At 40.6% G+C, this 20304-nt stretch overlaps 1 protein-coding gene across 1 annotated transcript in view; it reads right to left on the reverse strand.

Moving 5' to 3' along the window:
• LOC130135604 (disease resistance protein Roq1-like) overlaps positions 1-20299 on the reverse strand; it is a 73005-nt gene extending 52706 nt beyond the window's left edge. Inside the window, exons 1-4 of the mRNA XM_056305144.1 lie at positions 19495-20299; positions 18256-19375; positions 15962-17006; positions 15369-15444 (exon numbers count right to left, since the gene is read on the reverse strand). Coding sequence (XP_056161119.1) covers positions 16107-17006; positions 18256-19375; positions 19495-20222 — 2748 coding nt within the window. The 5' untranslated portion in view covers positions 20223-20299 and the 3' untranslated portion in view covers positions 15369-15444; positions 15962-16106. The remainder of the gene's footprint in view (positions 1-15368; positions 15445-15961; positions 17007-18255; positions 19376-19494) is intronic.
• Positions 20300-20304: the final 5 nt, after the last annotated feature.

Here is a 20304-nt window from a genome sequence, read left to right on the forward strand (position 1 = left end):
AATTTTCTCGTGTTGCCACTACCTGTGCTTCCATAGCCAACAACAATGAATGATAAATGAAATCTAGTTTCAGAATGAATTTTCCTCCAAGTTACCTTCAAATGATTTTTGAACCAAACCATTAATGACCTATTGTTTTTTAAATTAAAAATTTGAAGACATGGCATGATTTTTGCAATGGTCGTAGCTCAAAGATAGGCAAGTGGGAACAAGACACGTATGGGTAGGCAGGATCACATGCATCATACCAAATGCCATGGACGTCATACTCATGAATGTCTTTCCTATTTTAAACCAATTATGAAAAAATCGTCCTATCAATCTTAAACTTTTTATATGAATGTCAATTTAATCTTAAATTTTATAACTTCGCCAATTTAGTTCTAAATCTTTGTGTAATATTTTAATGTAATCCTTGTGACTAATTTTTGGCAGAAATTACTGACGTAACAATGTACAATGTAAGATTGCCCAAAATAACTAGATCGCCATATCAGTAATTCTCGACGAAAATTGGCTGAAAAGACTGCACTAATACTTCGTGCAAAAATTTTAAATTCAATTGATAAAATTGTTATATCCTACCGAGATTGTTTTCGGAAGTGACGCGTGATGCAATAATAGCAATATGGTACTAATGCTGAAATTACTGAAGCCTTCGTGAGATTTGCCCTTCGGAGTCATTGCGAAAATGTGGAATGCATTTGTACGGATGAGCCGACACGCACTGTCCATGAAAGCCCGGTTTGTGGCTGGCATGGATGGAGTACAAACACGAGTTGGAAAAGCAATGTAAGGTGAGAATTATTGGAGAGAGTGACGAGGGGGGGATCCACTTTGCTTTGTCTACATCATGGCTTGACCATCATTACGCGTTTTGTGGACCATCTCTTGAGGTCTTTTCCCGACTGGGGTCAAGCCGTCAAGGCATGTGAACCTTCAAGGAACCTATCCACATAGTGACTGTTTGGGGGGCTTGTGCGCGCTGCCTTGATCCAATGCCTCGACTAGAAGAACTTCACATACATTTTGGGCCTCAACTGCTATATTCTAACGCTTGAATGAACATAACATAAAATCAGAACATGATTTTTCCAGACGAAATAAATTTTGATTAATATTCCGCGCTTGGTTAAGTTTGACACGTAAATCTGATCAAGGAATCCAAAATGGCCAGGAGAATCTTGTGAAGAAAATATAGCAGTTAATCAAAAAGATACTCATGATTTGCCATGAAAAGAATTGTTAAGGGACCGAGATAGCTACACTTAATGGATTTCCTGAAGAGAACAACGTATGGGTTAGTCGAAGCAATTGTTCTTCCAGTGGAGCATCCTCATGGATAATATGAAATGGAAAGAATTTGCGAAAGGTAATAAACGGAGCCAAATAAATTTCAAATGGAGGGAGCGAATCATTCCTCAAAAGAACTAGATGCCCGCATTCAAGTTTTCAGCCCAAAATGAAAACTAAAAATTAAAGAAAAGAACTTGAAAACCCAAACTGAAGTTCTAAGGGGCCTTATGGTTAATGATAATTTTTTTAGTTTTTGTTTTCAATGTAAAGGAAAAATTTTCATTTCCGGTTTTTTGTTCCCTTGAACATATGTTTGGCTTGTAGAAATAAGAACTTCAAATAGGAATGTAAATTTAAACCTCTTCGCCGTGTCTTTGCAATCTCTCATTATGCACCTTTTCCACCAAAATTTTATCTATTGAGTAGAAATTCGTGGATATCCTCTCTCGATGGGAAGAGCTTATATCCTCCCCCGATGGTGGTGGTTTTCACCCAAAAAAACCCTCATGTTCTTCACTCAATCCAGCAGTCATTTCATCTAGTCTCTACCAAGATGCAAATCTCCTGTTTCCTTTTCAACTATGACCCTTTACCCAAAATCCCTAGCTACCCCATATGCCTCCCTGAGCACTGCATTGTCCTCGGACAACATTTTGCCATTACGAAATACTGGGATACGACCCTGAGAATGAATTTGCAAGAGTAACTGCTTCTGCTGTACTTTTCTGGCCGGGAGTAAGTTGTCTGCCTCTCGTGCATCTTCAATGGAAGAATTGGACACCTCAGATTCTCGAGTTACTATCCTCTGCAGGAAATTGGGCAATTTTTGGTCAGAAAAAAGGACCCGGCAAAGATAGATGGTATGGTCCTCGCTAAGAGAATATGAGAATGTCGTCTAACTATGTTTGGGCAGTTGTTCTACAACCCCAATATCAATCTCCAAGCCTTCCAAAAAAACTATGAAGAGGGCATGGGGAGTGGATTCAGTTACCTCTGAATCTGATCGACTCGAGAACTTTAGCCTTTACCTTTAAGTCTGGAAATGAAATGAACAGAATCCTCGAGGCAAGGCCTTGGTCTTTCTCTAGCAATCCTCGGCCCTTGCCCGCGCCACTACGGCGTACTGGCATCGTTCATTTTCCAATCATCATCCCCCAAATCGAGAAGGAAAGAAGACAAAAACCCCAGCTTTCTTATCCAGTCGATGACTGAACAGGATCCCCCCCCCCCCGCCCAAAAAAAAAAAAAGAAAAGAAAACAACGGAATCAGCCAAGGGGTCACCGATCTGGAGTCACCGGTCTCCAGCTGACGATCAAGGCTCCCCTCACGCTCAACCGAAGCGCGCCGAACGAAACGGCGACGAGCCGGAGCGGCGGAACGGAGGAAGAAGAAGCAGGAGAAAACCGCCGCGATTCAGCTGAGCCCGAGTGCCGCGGGAAGCGAATGTGGCAGTCGCCGGAAGCCGAGGACCGGCGCCGGAGCCGCGTCGAGAACTGCGGGAGCGGCGGACGGACGGACGGACGCGATCGGAGCTGGGGGGAATCTAGGATCGGCGGCCGATGGTTGAGCTTCTCTCGAGAATGTCCGAACACTCGAGCGAGAGAAAGAGAGGGAAAGATAGAGCTAGAGAGAGAGAGAGAGAGGGGCATAAGTGTAAAAACGACGGGATAAATTATTTTGCTTCCTTTTTTTTTTTTGGCGACTCTAGGTTAAACGATTTATGGAAACGAGGAAATTCTCGCGCGGAGCGACGTGGGCCGTAGAAATCAGAATACGGACGGCCGTTCGCGCTCCACGTGTGAATAGGTTCGTATTTTCTGTTATGGAAATTGAAAAAGAGGGCGTCGCGTTTTTTGCTTTTTTATTCTTTTTTAATTTCTATTTTTATTTTTTTATTTCCTGTCTTGCCCTGTGGTTCCAGATCGGGAGATGAATCGTGACAGAACCGGGGCGGGGTTTAATAATGCGCGGCTGCGAAGCGGGGGGCGGGATGGGGCGTGGGGCGGCGCACGGTTGTTACAGTGAGGAGCGAATCTGGACCGTTCGATCTAGGAAGGGAGGGCGCGATATTCTTTTTTTTTTTTGTACTTTTTTGGTTTTGTTTTCCCCGTCGCTCGCGCGGGGAGCGACGACTTTGCTGCGCGGCTGCGAGGGAGGGACGACTCTTGACGTCTGCGTTGACTTCTGTGTGTTGGTCAGACAATAAATTTGGTGCGAGGAAAAGCAAAGGAAAAGGATCCAAGCAGAAAAAAAGGGTATTGAACAAAGGGAAAAACTCCGAGCACAGAGCCCAATTACAGAGAACTAACCAGCACAAAAAAGTGAAAATACCGTGATTGCTAATGCAATCACGGTATGCAGTACAAATTGTCCTTTAGAAATCCTCGATATCTCATAAAATGAGCATACACACATGTTGAGATTCCTCTCCACCAATAAGTGCATGCCCGAAAAAAACACAAGCATAAAGAGAGCAAAATTTAGCCGATGAGTACGAGCAAAATTCAATGGAGTACCAACCAATTCCCGATGCCCATTTTGAAAGACTCGAACTTTTTGTAAGAATACGGTCCAAAGCTATCAAACCTCCATCTAACAAGTTACACAGCTTCTCCACCTTTGAATGGGCCATGGTTGGGTTGGTGGTCGGAGCTTTCTTCATGGTTGCAGAGTCGCCGTCCAGTCAAACGAAAGACACAATTGAAACAACTTTTGAATTGGGGCGAAGGCTTTGCGTGAGCTGGAGTTTTTCCTTTTAATTTCTTTCAAAATCCTTCGCCTTTCAACCCTCATCGCCGCCGTCACTCTTTTTGTTGGATGATTGTTGCTGTTGAAGATGGAGCAATCGGAGCTCCTTCTGGCAGATGAGAAGCACCATTCTCTCGTCCTCGAGCCCTCTTCCGCTCATTCTCGAGCTTGGCTGGATTCCATCAACAAATCTTCAATTCACAAATGCCTCCAAAGATCACGCCACCTAAACCATTGGTTTCCATCAACATAAATAAAAAACAAAAGACAAACTTTTATCTTCAGTTCACTCCTACGAATCTTCCTTCCCTCTCAGAAATGAATCTCCTATTCTCGATTTTGCCAATAAAGACACTTTTTTTTTACCCTCAACAAGGCCAAATGCCCACATACAGAACCAGACCTTTTTTTCTAATGTAATGAAAAAACAGAGATATTCCCACAGAGCCCAACAGATAAAAGAACATGCCCGAGTCTGCGAAACCTCAAGAAAGAAACCCCGAAATGCAACACCGAGAGCTTGGAAAGCCTCATCCATGGAGTGCAAGATTCCTTTTTTCTTTTTTTCTTTTTTTAAACTTAGTTCAGGATAAACATCAAGCATAGCAACTGGTTTTGAGGAGGGAGGTTTTCTGGTGGGAGCTAACAGAAAAAACTGCCCATGTTTTTAAGGAGAAGTCACGCCCATCTTCGGAAGCCAAAACACACGAGAAAAAAAAGGAAGAGAGAAGACTCATATGAGATGGAGAGAGAGAGAGTAAATGTGGGACCCATGGACGACATGCGGCATCCACTGAATGGACCGGCCCATGATTACGTGGAGAGGCCGGGCCTGCACCAACTGTCGATAATTATGCAATACACGCTTGGTCGATAACCATATCAACTGTCGACATAAACTCATCAACGTTCCTATTGCCAATTATGGGGACCAATTCTTCCTCGAGATCTTTAATTTCGACTAGATTGTGGCATTTTGCAGCTCTTAAAAATTTCAGATGTATCAACTGTGAAAAGTTCGGTCTTATAAGGGACTGACATCTATAAAAAACAGCTCCTTCAAGTTTTTCAATTTGTCAAGGCCTTCAACTTGGAATAGATCATCAATCACTAGTGAAGCATCTAACTCGAAAGCATGCATTTCCAAGCGTCTCAATGACTGTAGGTGTTATTTAGAAATCCTTCATAACTCGTGGAACGAGCAGACACAGATGTTGTGATTCCTCTCCACCAATAAGTGTATTCCCAAAAAAAGAAAGCATAAAGAGAGCAAAATTTAGCCGATGAGTACAAGCAGAATTTAACTGATCAATGAAGTACCAACTAATTCCCGATGCTCATTTTGAAAGAGTCAAACTTCTTGTAAGCATACGGTCCAAAGCTATCAAACCTCCATCGAGCAAGTCATGCAGCATCTCCACCTTCCAATCGGCCATGGTTGGGTTGAGGCGGAGTTTTTTCTTTCAGTTTCTTTCGAAATCCTTCACCTTTCAACCCTCATCGCCACCGCCGCTTCTTTTGTTGGATGAATGTTGCCGCTGCTATTGAAGAGCGAGCAATTGGAGGTCCTTCTGGCAGATGAGAAGCACCATTCTCTTGTCCTCGAGCCTTCTTCCGCTCGTTCTCGAGCTTGGCTCTCTCCTTCTCCATCTGGGTTCCATCAACGAATCTTCAGTTCACAGATGCCTCCATACTTCTATTCAAGTCTAAAGTAGTGTCAGATTTCAATGAAGAATGACCTGAATCCCTTCATTCACAGTTACCAAGCAATCATTGCATTGGTTGCGTGGCTTTTTCTATTATTATATTTCGCAAATGGGAAAATCGGTTTTTCTATCTCATGAATCAACGTCTCAAAATGTTTTTACATGTCATGTGAGAAAAAAACAATTGCAATAGTAATTGTAAGCTTTCACGGATCATAAATTATGTGTGTGATAGTTGGGGGAAAGTGTTAAAAAAGTCCTAAACATTTTGCATTTGTGCCAATTTAGTCATAAACATTTTTTTGGTGCTAATTTAGTCCTAAACTTTTGCATTGGTGCCAATTTAGTCCTAAACATTTTTTTGGTGCCAATTCAGTCCTAAACCTTTTGCTTTGGTGCTAAATCAGTCATAAACCTTTTGCATTTGTGCCAATTTAGTCCTTCCGGTTAATTTAGCTCGAAAATATTTAGGACTAAACTGGCACCAATGCAAAAATTTTATGACTGAATTGGCACCAAAAAAAGGTTTAAGACTTTTTTGGCACAAATACAAAAGGTTTAGGACTGTATTGGCACCAAAAAAAGGTTTAGGACTCAATTGGCACCAAAGCAAAAGGTTTAGGACTTAATTGGCACAAAAAAAAGTTTAGGACTAAATTGGCACAAATACAAAAGGTTTAGGACTTTTTTGACACTTTTGCCGTGATAGTTATGTGATGGCTATTTTATTTGTGTGTTGTATACATACTGTATACGTAGGTTCCGAGTTGCCTATTACAATTTTATTGTATTATCATTACTGTGCTTCCGTACCCAACAACAAAGAATAATAAATGAAATCTACTTTCAAAACGAATTTCATTCCAAGTTCACCTCCAGATGATTTTCCAACGGAACCATTAACGACTTCATTTTTTTTTTTAGTTAAGGATTTGAAGAAATGGTATAATTTGCAATGCACATTGGTCAAAGTTGGGATTCTCGCACGGATTACCTGATTTGTAATTATACCAAACCGACACGGTGGAGGCCGTCAAATGACGTTTTCTTTGGCCAAAATAGAGTGGAAAAAGAATGGTAGAAAATCTTCATTACAAAGCTTTATCTCTTGACAGTGGCTTTACCATTAGTTCAATCCGAACCTGGTTTGCTCTTTCGTTCCAACACCTGATTTCCTTCGGACTCAATGATTCTCCCTTCCCATGTCTTCTTGCTTTGAGGTTAACTAGCTATTTAGTGTGTTGTGCGAATTCACTACTAAAACCGATAGAGATAATTCAAGAATTTCATCATTGATAAATTTTTTATTTTTATTTCTACTGACTACTTCTCATATATCCTAGATTAATCGTCTTGATTTCTAGCTTCTTAATGATGTATCGTGATCTTTTCGAGGCATTGGGCATTCAATAATTCAATTATGTGATTCTTTGATGACATAGATCATTCTCAATAACTTTAGCCTTCCCACATTTTTAATCAACATAGAACTTGACTTGGAGACACTACAAAAAAACAAGGTTTTAGCGACGAATTTTGCGACGAAAAATTTGGCAAAATTCGTCGCTAAATGAATTTGCGACGGAAAAAAATCCGTCGTTAATTCGGCGTCGCAAAATTTAGCGACGGAAAATATCAATTTTCGTCGCAAATTAGCCACGAACTGTATTCGTCGCAAAATTCGTCGCTAATGTGCCACGAATTTTTTTTTTGGTCTCTAAATTGCGACGAAATGTTTTTTTTTTGGTCTAAAAATTGCGACGAAATGTATTCGTGGCAAAATTCGTCGCTAATTTTTGATGAATTTTTTTTTGTCATTAATTTGCGACCAACTAATCCGTGGTGAAATTCGTCACTAATTTGCCATTCCAAATTTTGACTTTTGCCACAGGCGTTGGTCCGAAACGGATTTAGTGATGATTTTTTTATTAATTCTTTAGTGACAAAGTGTGCGACGAATATTGTTTACGGACGATTTGCATTTTGAATATAATTAAAAGCAAAATTAATTTCTAGAATTTATATTTAACATTGATTAAATAATGGAGTAACTGCAGTTCCAACGGGCTTGGCGTGGCGGTCGGCACAACGGTCGGCCAATGAGCGAGGCCTCCGCACGGTCGTCGGCACGGCCCTTGGCCACGGGCTAGGTGCTCGGCCACGGCAGGGCAAGTGGTCGGGCGAGCGGGGCGCGGCGACGGGCGACGGCCCGGGCGGCTAGAGCGACGCGGGCAAGTGGCACTACCGGGCGCCGACTGTGCAAGCGGCGAGTGGCCGAGGCGTGGGGCCGGGATGGCGGTAGGCTCCGGCCAGGCGAGCGGCTGGATGAGCACATGAGGAACTGGTCGGCAGCGACGGCAGCGGCGACTGCGGTGAGCTCGGGCAAGCGATCGACACATGCACGAGCTAGTTTGGCAGGCGGTGATGGTAACGGCGTCGGCGGTGAGAAGGAGAGCGACGGCGACGACTACTGCGCAGTGGTGACGACGTGGGATGACGGGTTGGCGGTCCGCCAACGGGTTGGCCAGACTGAGGGCACGGCTGTAATCGTAGGGGTCAACATTGATGGCAACGACGTGCGGTGATTGGACGGGCTCGGGGCGTACGGCACGGCGGCGTTGCGGCAGCCGGACAACGCCGGCGCAGCTTAGGCTGGACGCGACGCGAGCGAAGGGCGTGCGCGCGAAGGGAAGAGGAAGACGGCCGGCCAAGGGGGAAAAGCACGGTGGCGGATGGCGAAAGCAACGGCGACGGGCGGCCAGGACAAGAGCCGGCGCAAGAGCGGACGCAGCGCGCGACGGGCGACGAGCGGCGGGCTGGCGAGTCCGAGTGAGAAGGTTGCACTCGCGGTTGGCTCGGGGCGAGACGCGGCAGCCGGGTGGAGTCTGACGGCCGGACGGCGATGCGGCGGTGGGTCCCGTTGGTGAGTTGTACGCGGAGCAGCAGACGTGCGCACAAGGAGGAAGAAGAGAAGAAGAAGAAGAAGAAGAAGAAGAGGAAGAAGACAAGAAAAAGAAAAAGGAAAAGAGAGAAGGGGGGAAAAGGACGGGTCGGAATTTTTTTTTTTGGTCAAATGGGCAGGAATTTTTCCATTTTTTTGGTCAAATCCGTCGCAAATTTGCGACGGATTCCAAAAATAATGGGCATTTTCGAATCCGTCGCGAAATCCGTCGCAAAATCCGTCGCAAATTTTGGGATGGATTTATTTTCCGTCGCAAATTTGCGACGGATTCCAAAAATAAATGGCATTTTCCAATCCGTCGCAAAATCCGTTGCAAATTTGATCTCCTATAGATATCCCCATATAGATACATTGACTTTACATTTCATACATCCACCCGATTCCGATCTATTTGAAAATTGCTATAATTTATTTACCCATATATTTACGCGTACATAAGAGCTACGTGCGGAGGAAACCGCCATATTCAACTAAATAGATATCTGTGTTATCTATATCTAAGTCTTGAAAAAAAAATACGATAAGATTTACACCTATCGAATCTAAAAAAGCTTATTTGGGACGAGAACATTTTAAGAGATTATCTAATATCTTGAGTTTATAATAGATCTTCTTATCTAATTTGAATTTGTAATATCTAATCTCTCTTAGAATTGGACGTGTAGCAAATCGTCCAATCTCTTTTGAATTTGAACTTGTGACAATCATCCAATTTAGTTTGAATTTCAATTAATAATTGTTAGTTTGCATTAGATTGATTTCATTAGGCAATATTTAGTTTGTCTTGTGATGGAGTATATTCCTTATGTAGTCCTCGTCCTTATCACGAGAGATTGAGACATGGTAATCATCGTGATTAGACTTAGAAGAACTTAGGTTTAGTTTTAGAACACTACAAAAAAACAAGGTTTTAGCGACGAATTTTGCGACGAAAAATTTGGCAAAATTCGTCGCTAAACGAATTTGCAATGGATTTATTTTTCCATCGCTAATTTGCGACGGATTTATTTTCCATCGCAAATTGCAACGGATTTATTTTCCGTTGCTAATTTGCGACGACTAATTTTCCGTTGCAAATTTCGTCGCTATTTTTGCGACGGATTTATTTTCTGTTGCTAATTTGCGACGAATTTTTATTTCGTGGCAAATTCCATCGCAAATTAGCGACGAAAACTTTCCGCCACTAATTTGTGACGGATTTATTTTTTGTCGCAAATTTGCGACGAACAATTTTCCGTCGCTAAATTCCGTGGCAAAATCCTTGTTTTTTTGTAGTGAGAAATCATCTCTTTCTCTTGGACTCTATATTTCAAATCAATTTTGACACCATGTGCATAATCTTTTTGATAGATAGATAGTACATTTTAGCAAATTTCAAAAGTAGAGATACAATTTCCAGCTCGGTGCTATGTTATAAATTGAGAACAGGTACAAAAATTTCACCTATTGTACCATTCGACTCGGTTAACGGTAGAAATAATACAATGTCTTTCTTTTTCACCGATTTTGAAGAAGGACGCGCTGATGGTTGCAATTACAATGCTTCATTCTGCGTGAGATAAGCGATCACTAGAAGATCTCAGCTACTCCAGCGAGACGACAGAGTTTCGTTCTTGAAGCGGTGAGCTCAAAGTGGCGTGCTCTGCCAATCTGTGCCTTCCCCTGCATTTCTCAATAGAAACACAACTTTTTGTGCTTTCATTTCTTCTTCAGTACCCTATTTTAATGTAACCCAAGCAGCCTTTTTTATGTTTCATTTTATTAAAAAAAAAAAGAAGAAGAAGAAGAAGAAAGAAGAAGAATGGTCTCTCAAATTATAAAGCAAACTAACTAATAAAAAGAATAACTGACAAACACATTCTGTATGTACACTATCCAGATTGGAGGTAGAATGAGACACGGAGTGTTGTGACCCGCGTGTGGCAACTTGGAAGAAGAGAAGCCGCCGTCGACTCACAATCGACGGAAGTAGACTACTGAAACTCTATCAAATTTGCCGTCGACTCACAATTGGTTTGGTTCAATTTGGCTTTTCAGTTTTCTTTTTCGAAATATTAAAAAAAAAGGTTTAGTAAAAAAGGAGATAGATTGTGTAAATTGCAATATTAAGAAGAGATGCTATTTTCCATTTACCGAACCGGAATAAAAAAATGGTTATTTTTTTATTATCCAAACCAAAACCCTAATCGAACTAAAAATATACGAAAATTCGGTTCAGCGCGGTTCAATTCGAATCGATTTCAGTTCCGGTTTGGTTTTGACAACCCTAGCTGTAATTAGGGCATTGGAAAGCCTCATAATGTGATCCCATAGTGTTTCCCAATACAGAGAAAAAGTGAGAGTTGGCTTGTCCGTTGAGCGTGTATTTGTATGAGCTTATTTGCTCTTGGTGTTCTTGTGGGTTACATGAGAAAAGCAATTGTAACAGTGGCAAGGGTGAGCTTTTGCTATTCATAAATAATGTGTGCAATAGTTTGTGCGACAAATATTTTATTAATATGTTATGTTCATACCTCATTTTTCATATATGTATGTCCCAAATCGCCTACTATAATTTTCTCATGTCACCACCACCATGCTTCTGTACCTAGAAACATTGAATTATAAGTGATACATACTTTTCCATCGAATTTAACTCCAACGAAAAACCATTAACGACCTCATTTTATAACGTGCAATGCTCATTACTCAATCCCAACGCTTCATTGACTATAAGTTAAGCCATTTCCGAAACCTTTTCGGCCCATGGGCGAGAGCATTGCCCGACTCACCCTCTGCTTTCTATCCAATTTAACTATTCTTCCGGGAAAATGTCACGAGGTTCGGGCATCGAGCGGGGTTGTTCGTCTCGAGCTCCGTCGCACGATCATTTTGAGGAAAGCGCCGTGTGAGATTTTTATGGGGGGTAATGACATCTATCTCCTCAACAAAGCCGAGTGCCCAATATGTATTTATTGCCAAGATGGAATGTTAGAAACTCTACAAGCACTTTATAAGTTGTCATTCGGATAGCAATGTCCATATCCCACATGTGCTGGTCGATTTCCGAGCAAATGAATCCATTACAACAATTACAAAGCTTCATCCTCGATGGGTTAAAGCCATTTTCTAGAAAGTCTGAGCTACTCCAACAAGATTGCTTCAAGCGGTTAGCTCCAAGTGGCGTGCTATGCAAATCTCTCCGCCTTCCCCTGCATCTAATGAAGGAAAGAGTAGCTTCCAATGCCACTTTCTACTCCCTCTTTCATGTTCTTTTTTTTTACTTTTTTACGTAATTTTCTGAAAATATATACTTCTTATGTACATGGCAACGATTGGCAAAAGAAAAAAAGAAAGAAGATTATTGTGCTTATGAATGAGGAGGTGCTAATGATAGATACCATTGGGTACATATGGCTGATTGAATCGGATTAAGATCTTATGGGAAAACTATTAACCAGTAGGTATTGTTGGTCTTAGTTACACGAGATTAATTGCAATCTTTATATGCATGTTTATAAATATCATAAAGTACAATTTAAGAGCCAAAATCATGACATTTATGAAAAATTCACAAGTGACATAACCAAATTTCCATGAAAATTACTGTCCTTCAAAAAAAAAAAAAGAAGAAGAAGAGAAGTTACTAAGTTACTAAGTTTAAGAAAAATAGACATTCATTGATCAGCTCTCAAACCTTCCGAGAGTGAAGTAAAGCACCCGTTTTCATTACTATGACGGACAGCTCCCATTCATAAAGCACAACATAATGCAATCGGCTTAAAGAATGTCCTTGCTGCATCCATATCCCAGATATTTGGTTTGGATCTCATACCACCGCCGAAATTATAGTGAAGCTCTTGGTCATTTAAAGTATCAGGGGCATGAGAAATTGTCACCACCAGATGAAGAAGGGACAGAATGATGCAAAATCGATACATAAAGACACTAACTGATGGTATGAACATGTGAGATGGATATAGGCATGACGAAAAACAAGAAAGAGCACAACATGATTCCTACTAGATTTCCACCGGACAAGATGTTACTTTTGACAGGATCAAGGCATGAATCCATCATCAGATTGAGCAATCTATGCATTAGCTTCTCAATTGACAAACAAAGTTGCATATAGATCAATGGAAATTCATCATCTCAACATTGGTGTCTTGGATTTGAGAAAAGTAAAAATGTTATGATGGTGCCTCCGGTGGCTTATTAATCCATGATAGAATAAGTGGACATAAGCTACTAAAAATGCAATCAAAACCACATAGACATGAGTAGTTGCCATGATCAATCAATTATTAGAAGTGTTATTCCACATTGGTTAAATAAAGGGTTTCAACGGGGGTTATATATATTGAGTCTACCTCTAACTAATACTTTAAGCTTTTGGGCAGAACTTTTGCTGACAAGCAATGAAGTTTTTCTTTTTTTATTATGCATGAATGAATTGAAAAAAAAAACACATAATAAACATCCTATGTTCTAGGAAATGAACCTTAATAGAACTTGCAGAAAGGTAATACTCTCTGTTTGCATAAGAACATATTCATGTGATGTCAAGGATGAAGAGTCTTTCTTTGTGACTGATGATGTATAATGACATGCAATGTACTTCGAACTCATTCTTATCTATTTTCATATGCACCAGGATCACAACCCAGATGATGATGAAGCATTGCAGTCATTTAGTCAACCAATTTCCCCAAGATTACTTCAAATAAGACAGGAAACAATAAGACATCGACACAACCCCATACCAAACTGAAATTACTAATGTGAAGTAGGTATTCTTAACTGAATATGATACTTTACCTGCTATATTTACAATTACTAGGAAACACGGATGATCTCCAGAACCCGATCTCTGTGATTCTGCTGCCATGCAAATATTCTTCATAATTCTACAGGGGGCATATGTGTTCTCCATCATTCTGGTATTCTCTTTGCGTGAATGATAATGAAAGAACATGATTTCTCTCATCGGGCATGCATCAAACTGTTGTGAAAATGATAATAAAAGAACATGACTAGTATCTTTCAAGTCAATTTGCACTCCTAATATTGCCAATGAGCTATTCCAATGTCAAGATTACAATCATAGTTGGAAGTCCTCGCTTCTGATGCAGTACCAATTAAGCTCTACACAGAATTAAAAATCAAGTGCACAGCTCCTCCCACTTCATTTTGGTGCCATTAACAGCTGGGTAATACCCGAGCTCTGAAGATCTTTTGTCCCTGCCATCGGCCTAGCCAAAAATGGAGCACATTTCTGGCTGAAACACAGTTATTGCAGGAGTGGCTTTCCAATTTTGTTCAATGGCAGCTGTACCAAATCATTCTGATTTGAGTTCTAGTTCAAGAAAATATGGCAATAAGAGATCTAGATCAGCTCTCAACTATTAAAGGACTTAAGCATATCACCTTTCTAGCCACCCATTGATTACTTGTCATGTTTATCCCAAAAACATGCAAGCAATACGGTTGATTTAATACTTCCTCCATACTTCTGGTTTGGATCTCGCACCGTTATCCACAATATAGTGGAAATCCTCTGTTCTTTTTAAGCCTATGAGGTGTAGACATTGTCAACACCAAACAATGACCGAACTGAAGTAAAAAATTGTGCATGATGTTAAGGTACGAAATAGCAAGATGATAATTAAAGGCATGAAAAAAAACAAGGAAAGAGTGGCTTCATGATTTGTACCAGGTTTCGACCGCTGATGATAATACTTTCAGCCTGATCATGGCCATGTATCTGCCTTCAGAGAGAGCAATCTTCACATTGGCATATTAAACTATAAATAAAGTTTGATACAGATCCATGGAGATTCATCATCTTGACATTAGTGCCCTGGCTTTGAGAAAATGCAGAACACGTTTTATGGTACCTTCACTGCCTACTGCCATGACCAAGTAACGAGTTAATAAAATGCAATCAAGATCACATATGCATGAGGAGTTTCTAGAATCCATCGGATAGTGAATTTCTCTACATCATAGAAGTTGGAGAGAAGTATTACTTTATTTACACAAGCGTAGATTGATACCACGTCGAGAATGAAGAATCTCGTACTATTTGACTGAAGACATCAAATATCCTTTTGCAGGCATTCTGACCTTTTTTATTCATATCATGATCACGAGCCAAATAAAACTGAAGCATTACAATTACTTTGCTCAAACAACTTCCTCCGGTTGCTGGAATAAAGGCAGGAAAATAATATCGTATCAAAGAAAAGCCCCGTCCAAACTGAAAATACTAATGGAAGCAGGTAATCTCCACAGAAAACGGTATTATACCTGCTATATTTTTTGTTTAGTAGGAGATGTTAGCGATCTCCAAAATCAGATCTTTTTCTTTCTCAATTCTCTCCATTTTCTTTCTACACGAGCTCTCAGTTTAAGAGGGAGCCGAGCGTCTCTTTTTGCAGGCGAATCGGGGAGAGACTCCACGATGGAACAATGCAGCACCAGCGATCGAGGGCACGGCTCAATCATGGACCAACCTTCTTGCCCAACATGAGAAAAGAAAAACGTTGAAAAGCTAAGGAACAGACAATAAGTTGGCCAAAGCAGTCTCCACCCGTGCATCAAACACAACCCATTCTTCAACGCCTTTTTGTGAACTGAAATCTTCAGGTAACTTAAAAGAAAAGCCACTTACTGTCAGATTCAATCAGCTCTGTACTCTGAATTTCGCATTGGTGCGGGCAACAGTCGACTAGCATAGAGTTTGTAACCTTCAAAAAGCAAGACCATCACATTATAGAGGATCCATATAGAGGATGACAGAATGAAAACCAACCATGGAAATAGAACAATGGTGTTTCTGTTTCAACATTAGAAATCAAAAGGTATTTCCTGACTTTGTCAGCAAGACAATAATTATTTTGCTATAATTGGCCAAAAAATGCAAAGTTTTATGTTTTGTGAAGGTTTGAAGCACTGAGCATTGAACAAAAGACACATTGCAAATGCTAAAAACAATAGTATATATGAAAGTTAAAAAGCAAAAGTTCTTCCAAACACACCACAATGTCAGAGCCCGATAAGGAGCAATTCCATTCAACTAGAAAGCTAGCAAAGAAGAAGTAAGGAAAAAATGAACAAGCCATATCACCATCACAACAATTCAGACACTAGCGTCCTTTTCCACGTGAAATTAGAAGCCTTCAACACCATTTCACTTCGGTATTAGCTAACTGGGATGAGTGAGGACATCCTTGGAGAATCTTATGGGAAGGAATTTCCACATACTCATGGAGAAAATGCTACTTTGGATCATAGTTACAAACAAAGTCTGGTCATTTCTTCATCAGCTTCCTCATCAACCTCATCAGCTTCCACATCGGATTCCTCATCAACCTCGTTGACTTCCTCATCAAACTCGTAGTTGAATTCCTCATCGGGTGGGTGGTAAAAAGTCTGGGAATATCTTGAGTGACTCGCACTCATACGTTTTAAAGAGCTTTAGGGATTTACTAGGGCAGCGAATTTCAACTAAGCTTTTGCAATTCCTAACAATCAACACCTTCAGATGCTCCGACTTTGAAAGGTCCAGTACTTGAATGTGCTTGAGCCCAGAGATATCCAACTCTTCCAGGGATCCCAATTTTTCAAGGCCTCCTATCGCATGGAGATGATCTGCCTTTACATCTAAGTCGCCAAGGTTGGAGAACCATGGGCTGCATAGGCGCAACAATCTTAGGGATTTCAAAGCTTCCAATCCATCCAATTCCTTCAGCCCATAGCATTTCGAGAGCACTAATTCCGACAAAAATTCCAAATCGAAAAGCTTTGGCAACCTTTCCAATTTGGGACATTCCCGAACGATAAGCATCTGTATGCAGGAGGGAAGGTCTGGGATGCTTTGAAGAGACGTGCAAGAATAAAGGCGGAGATGCTTTAGATGCTTGAGGTGAGAGAGCGAAGGCAGCTCATTGCTCCGACAGGTGAGACGCAGGGATGATAAGCTAACAGGAGGTTTTGGGAGTGACTGAAGCTCTCTACAGCCATGTAAATCGAGGCGTTCGAGAGAAGAAAGCTCGCTGATATTTTCGGGCAAGCGAGAAATTTTTGTACCCAATAAACCAAGGGTCTTTAGAGAAGACAATCCACCTTTATCAACATGAATTTCTCCTTCCAGGTCAACGCAGCCGTCGGCATTTAACTCTTGGAGGCTTTGCAGTTTTCCAATAGAGCTCGGTAACCTTTTTATCCGACTCCAAGAAATTCTTAGAATTTTCAATTTGTTCAATTCTCCAATGGATTCGGGTAATTCTTCAATCCCAGTACCTGACAACTATTCGACACCAAATACATTTTTATAATTAATGTATTTTGAACAATCTTCCAATTTTTTTTATGTAATTTGTTAATTTGACTGTAAGTTGCTATAGGCGACAATAAAAGAAAAGCCAAAAGAGAATTTGAATTAAATTTTTATTTTTAAATTTACCAGTCCTTTAAGTGAAAAGAAAAATAAGAGTTTTCTATTTATTATTGACTAAGAGGCATCCAAGTCATGTAGTGCTGTTTCAAGTTATCAACTAACCCAACCATGTTATTAACATACTTATGTATTTCTAAATTACTCAAAAAAATTGATATATTTCATGGTGCTTCCTTCAATTACGTTAATAACATTCACTGAACAATACAATTTAAACTAAATCTTTACTTTTCATTGTATTAAGTACACGTAGTTCTACATTTACATTATCATATTGGATTTACATCGTGAACATGCAAAATAAATCCTAGAAAACAAATTGTAAAAATTCTTCATACGTATAAAACCACTGCATAACATCTTATTACTTGAAATTGAACATAATCTTAAGTTGATAGCCAACAGTTGAGGTGCAAATAATTTAACTGAAATCTTTCTTTTTGTTGCAAAAAAAGTAGAACCCGCACACGAGCAAATTGCATGCATTCACGGTTGGAATTTGAAGATAGAATAATGTATTCAATTTTTGGAGAAGGAGACTATCACATATATCATATGAAAGTAAGATTTCAAGAGTGAAAAAGGTGGATTATATGTGATCCATGCATTTATCCTCACGACAACGTACTTCAAAAATAAATTGATGATATATTTTGGGAAGATAGAATGAAAGTCAACAAAGTAATGATCAACAGTAAAGCTTTTGTTTTTTGGTTGAATAATATAAACCAATCAGCATAAGGTTATAATGACTCTTGTGTGTTTTAGAGTGGGAGGGACCGGATTTATAAGTGGCTTAAAGTAAACTTTCAAAACTGTGTGATGCTCGGTCTTCAACAAGTAATATAGTAAGAAGCAGTATTAAATCTGCTAGAAAATGATTTTAAAACGACACGAGCAAAATAGAAAGAGTTAATAATACACAATTTTAATAGCTCTTTTCTGAGCCTCATAATCACGAATGCAAACTTTTCATGAACAAAAGGCCGAAATCGGATGTAGCTTTGACCAAGAAAATGCTAACAGCATGTTGAGAATGGTCAAATATCTAAATCAAAAGAGCAGAAACAATAATAATTAGGGACTACCATTAGAGAACATGAGATAGGCCAAAAGTAGACGCCATTGTTACCTTGCGTCGTAGGACTTTCATGGTGGCTTCGTTGTCCCATAGTCTGCTACAATGCCAAGGCTTCTTATCTACTGGACAGGCGATAGCTCTGCCTAAATCTCTTAGTTGATCATGCATTCTCAACTGATTCTGACCATCAATTTTTATTAACGAACGGTTAATCAATATTTGCAATCCGATTCTTGGGTAGAATTTGAGATCGTTCCATAAGAAGGTGGCAATTCTTTTGTCAGTTCCAATGAAAAAACATGCTATGTCTAGAAACATTTGTTGTTCCTCATATTCTAATGAATCGTAACTTATCTTCAACTTTTGTAGCACTGTCTTAACAGGCGCGTTCCTCAATTTCTTTAACATTTCTCCCCATATATCTTGATTTTCTTCTCCTTTGAGAAGTGAACCTATAACCGTGAGAGCTAAGGGAAGCCCTCCAGTGGTGGCAACGATATCATGAGAAAGAGTCGCTAGTTCTTTTGGAGGTGGTTTGCCTTCAAATGCACATATGCTAAACAGATGCGAAGAGTCTTCACTATTCATTTCTTTGAGTTCATACCTTTTATATTCGGACTTCAAGAGGGCCTTATCTCGACACGTAATGATGATCCTACTTCCCGACCCGAAACTACAACCTCCAATCAATTTATCAAGGTGGTCCGGATGATCCACATCATCAAGAAGAATAAGTACCTTCTTATTTTCACAACTTGATCGGATTTTTCCAATCCCTATATCAGAATCACGTACACTACTGGTAGGGCTTTTTGTTATATCTGAGATTAGTAGAGATTGGACATGCTTGATACTCTCGCGATTAATTGTTTCCCTAGTATCCTTGAGAAAGCTGCGCCACTCAAATTTGTCAAAAAGTTTGTTATAGATGATCGTAGCCAGAGTTGTCTTACCAATACCCCCTATCCCATGAATCCCAACAATTGGAGCGTCAGGACGAGCAGTATCCATCAATTTCATAACCTCAGCCACATAGTCATCAACTGCAACCAAGTTCTCGGGAAGACGTGGCTGAAAATCTCCTTGTTGCTCACGCAATACACTTTCTACGAGTTCCTTCACTAATTTCCCCTCATGCCTGTCCAACAAACAACAGACGAGAACTTATTAATGGCTCCACAAGACAAGGATTACGGATGATAAATTGAAAAATTCTTCTTCCGACAAGAATATATGAAAACAAGGTAAACTACGTACCCACAAGCAAATTTCTCTGATTCGAATACTCTAAAGTCAAGTACTTTTTTGAGCGCTTCCTTCCCTTGTCGCTTGACCTCTTTATCAAATCTATGCTTGCGGCGTCGGAAGGCATCTCCGAATTTTCCCAGCATGTTTCGCACATCATTACATTCCACCTTGTAAAGCACGGGCAGGACTTTTTGCTCTCCTCTTTCAACGCACTCCACTATTTGAATGAGCTCGCGGAGACACCATTGCTCGCGGAGACACCATTGACTAGCAGCATAATTTTCCGAGATGACCGGGATTGAAATCTTAGAGTGCTTGATTGCACTGATAAGATTTGCAGCAACGTCCTCACCGAAGGGGAGGTCCTCATCATCTCTGAACGCGAAGTTTGGATGGAACCTCAGGCCCACATCTTTGAGTTTATGGTAGAGGTGATCGACGAAGCCATTGCGAGTATCGGGGCCTCTAAAGCTCAAGAATACATGGTAATTGTTTCTGATCACAGGAGTGGACGAAGCGGATGGGTCAGAATTCGCTCCGTACGCCAACGGCACGTGGATCTTCTCCGATGAGTCCGAAGAGGGAAGAAGAAGAGGCGATTCGCTCACGCGCTCGGGCTGTAAATCAGACCTTTCTTCGAGGACGTCAGGTCTTGGTCGCTTCGACATGGTCGGAGTCGAAGCAGCTTGGGTGAGTTCAGCTCGCTTGAGTTGTCGTGTCGAGGGATGGTCTTCCATTGCAGCGCACGACTCTCTCTCTCTCTCTGTGAGACTCACAGATGTGGATGAAGCAGGGGCTTTAGCGTGGGTGAGAACAGAG

Source organism: Syzygium oleosum, unplaced genomic scaffold (assembly GCF_021117445.2).
Source record: "Syzygium oleosum isolate NSW1041296 unplaced genomic scaffold, Sole_v2.1 Sole_v2.35, whole genome shotgun sequence".
Lineage (NCBI taxonomy): Eukaryota > Viridiplantae > Streptophyta > Magnoliopsida > Myrtales > Myrtaceae > Syzygium > Syzygium oleosum.